At 49.0% G+C, this 2,487-nt stretch overlaps 1 protein-coding gene across 1 annotated transcript; it reads left to right on the forward strand.

Annotated features, from left to right (window-relative positions):
• Positions 1–243: 243 nt before the first annotated feature.
• LOC113130045 (potassium voltage-gated channel subfamily B member 1-like) lies at positions 244–2,198 on the forward strand. The gene is made up of 2 exons (XM_033325211.1): positions 244–249; positions 363–2,198. Exons 1-2 carry the CDS (start codon positions 244–246, stop codon positions 2,196–2,198), a joined length of 1,842 nt encoding a protein of 613 aa, XP_033181102.1.
• Positions 2,199–2,487: the final 289 nt, after the last annotated feature.

A 2,487-nucleotide genomic window follows, 5' to 3' on the forward strand; every position in this document is an offset into this window, starting at 1 on the left:
TAATACAATGAGCTGAGACTCACTGGAATATCATTCAGGTGTTTGGTCGTGGACAAACAAACATGTGACTTGATTAGAGCAGTAGAAGAGAAGTGGAAAACCCAGACTGGGAACAAGAGCAGGACATTTCATCCTGAGGGAAACTTGAATATCTGTAAAAAACTCAACATATCTAATTTGTTTTGGTGCTAGAGGGACGACCATCTCCAGTCACTGTGGAATTCAACCTGCAGGGCTATGAATATGGATGTAAACAGAGTGACTAACATCATTATATCTAGAGAAAAGCATGTGATGGGAATATAACCCAGACATTTGGCTCAGTATTTTTTCATGTTTGTGTTTCATTCTGTGTTTTCCAGATCCTGGCTATTATCTCCATCCTCTTCATTGTGTTGTCCACCATTGCCTTGTCTCTGAACACTCTACCGGAGCTGCAGGACACAGATGAGTTTGGTCAAACCACAGACAACCCACAGCTCGCCCACGTGGAAGCTGTGTGTATCGCCTGGTTTACCATGGAATACCTGCTCCGTTTCCTCTCTTCTCCCAACAAATGGAAGTTCTTTAAGGGTCCTCTAAATGTCATCGACCTGCTGGCCATCCTGCCATACTACGTCACCATCTTCCTGACAGAATCCAACAAGAGTGTGCTGCAATTTCAGAATGTCCGACGCGTGGTTCAGATTTTCCGCATCATGCGGATTTTGCGTATTCTGAAGCTGGCGCGACACTCCACGGGTCTTCAGTCTCTGGGCTTCACTCTCAGGAGGAGCTATAATGAGCTGGGCCTGCTCATCCTTTTCTTGGCCATGGGCATCATGATATTCTCCAGCCTAGTGTTCTTTGCAGAAAAGGATGAAGAAGACACCAAGTTCAAAAGTATCCCAGCTTCCTTCTGGTGGGCCACCATTACCATGACCACAGTGGGCTATGGGGATATCTACCCAAAAACTCTACTGGGAAAGATCGTTGGGGGTTTGTGCTGCATCGCTGGAGTACTGGTGATAGCCCTGCCTATCCCCATCATTGTAAATAACTTCTCTGAGTTCTACAAAGAGCAAAAGAGGCAAGAGAAAGCTATTAAAAGAAGAGAGGCCCTGGAGCGGGCCAAGAGAAATGGTAGCATCGTCTCTATGAACATTAAAGATGCATTTGGTCGCAGTGTAGAGCTCATGGATATAGTGGTGGAAAAAACTGATGAAAAGAAGGAGAAGGTGCATGATAATCATGTCTCCCCTAGTCAGCAGAAAGGGACACCCAAACTCAAGTCACAGACCAGCACCAGCAGCCCCACCAAGACTCTTGAAACAAGTTACCAAGAGCAGGCCAAGGCCTCTGGCAGCCCTCAGCATCTCAGCGCACAAAAACTGCAGGAGATGTACAACAAAATGGCCAAGACCCAGTCCCAACCTGACCTTGACAGTAAGGACAAAGGGCCACTGTCCAAAGCAGCTAGGCAAAGAGCTGAGTTTGAGATGGGCAACCTCCCCGCTGAAGCTCTCTCGAGCACCGTGGAGGCAGTGACCAATATGAGGAGCATATCCAGCATTGACAGCTTCATCAGCTGCGCCACCGACTTTCCTGAGAGCTCTCGCTTTTCCCACAGCCCTGTCAGCAACATGCCAGCGAAGGTCAGCACCAACCCTACTCTGGAGCCCACCTTGGAGAATGAGCATGAAGGGTCCCAAGGCACCCCCACACCCCTGACAGGACGAGGCACCAAGCCCAGCCCCAGGGGTCTGCGCTTCAACAACCCACTTAAAAGTCGCTCACTCAAGGTGAACTTCAGGGATGAGGATTTAGGGACAGGGGCCCTCTCAGACAGTTCATCGGTCCAGAGCCCAGAGGTGTCGATCTACACGACCGCCAGCAGTGGGACACCCAGCAAAAGCCCCGAGAATTTAGTGCCCAGCATCTTCACATTCCACGACGCATCCATCAGTAAGTTCATCGATGCCGACACGGACGAGGAGGAGCACCCACATGATGGCTCAGGCGGCAACCCATCTCAAAGACTCCTGGGAAGAAACAGCCCCAGGTCGGGCCATCACTCCAGCGTCCAGCAGGAGTCCAACCACACGGAGGACCTCCAGAGGAAGCTAGGGAACAGCACACTGCCATCAGAGGGACGGAAGAACCACGTGGCTCAGGAACTACAGCCACTTCAGGGAGAGGAGAGTCACTCAAATGCTTAAAGCTACAATAAGGAGGACACAGAGGACACAGAGGACACGGGGGGTGGGGAGCAGAGAAAAAGCACAGTGAACTTCTCAGAAATATGAACGATAGTGATGATATTTAAAATGTTGGAATATAAAATGTTTATCATAAAACACTTGTGGAGGTTGGGAAAGACTTTTGTGATTTGCTCCCTGATCTTCTTCCTGCCAACAAGTCCTGAATGAATTCGTGAGGAAGACAACTCTGATCTAAGAGGTTTTAAAGGTGGCACTGAAAGCCTGTCAGATCATTTTTACTCTTTAT

The sequence above is a fragment of the Mastacembelus armatus genome, chromosome 5 (genome assembly GCF_900324485.2).
Source record: "Mastacembelus armatus chromosome 5, fMasArm1.2, whole genome shotgun sequence".
Taxonomy (NCBI): domain Eukaryota; kingdom Metazoa; phylum Chordata; class Actinopteri; order Synbranchiformes; family Mastacembelidae; genus Mastacembelus; species Mastacembelus armatus.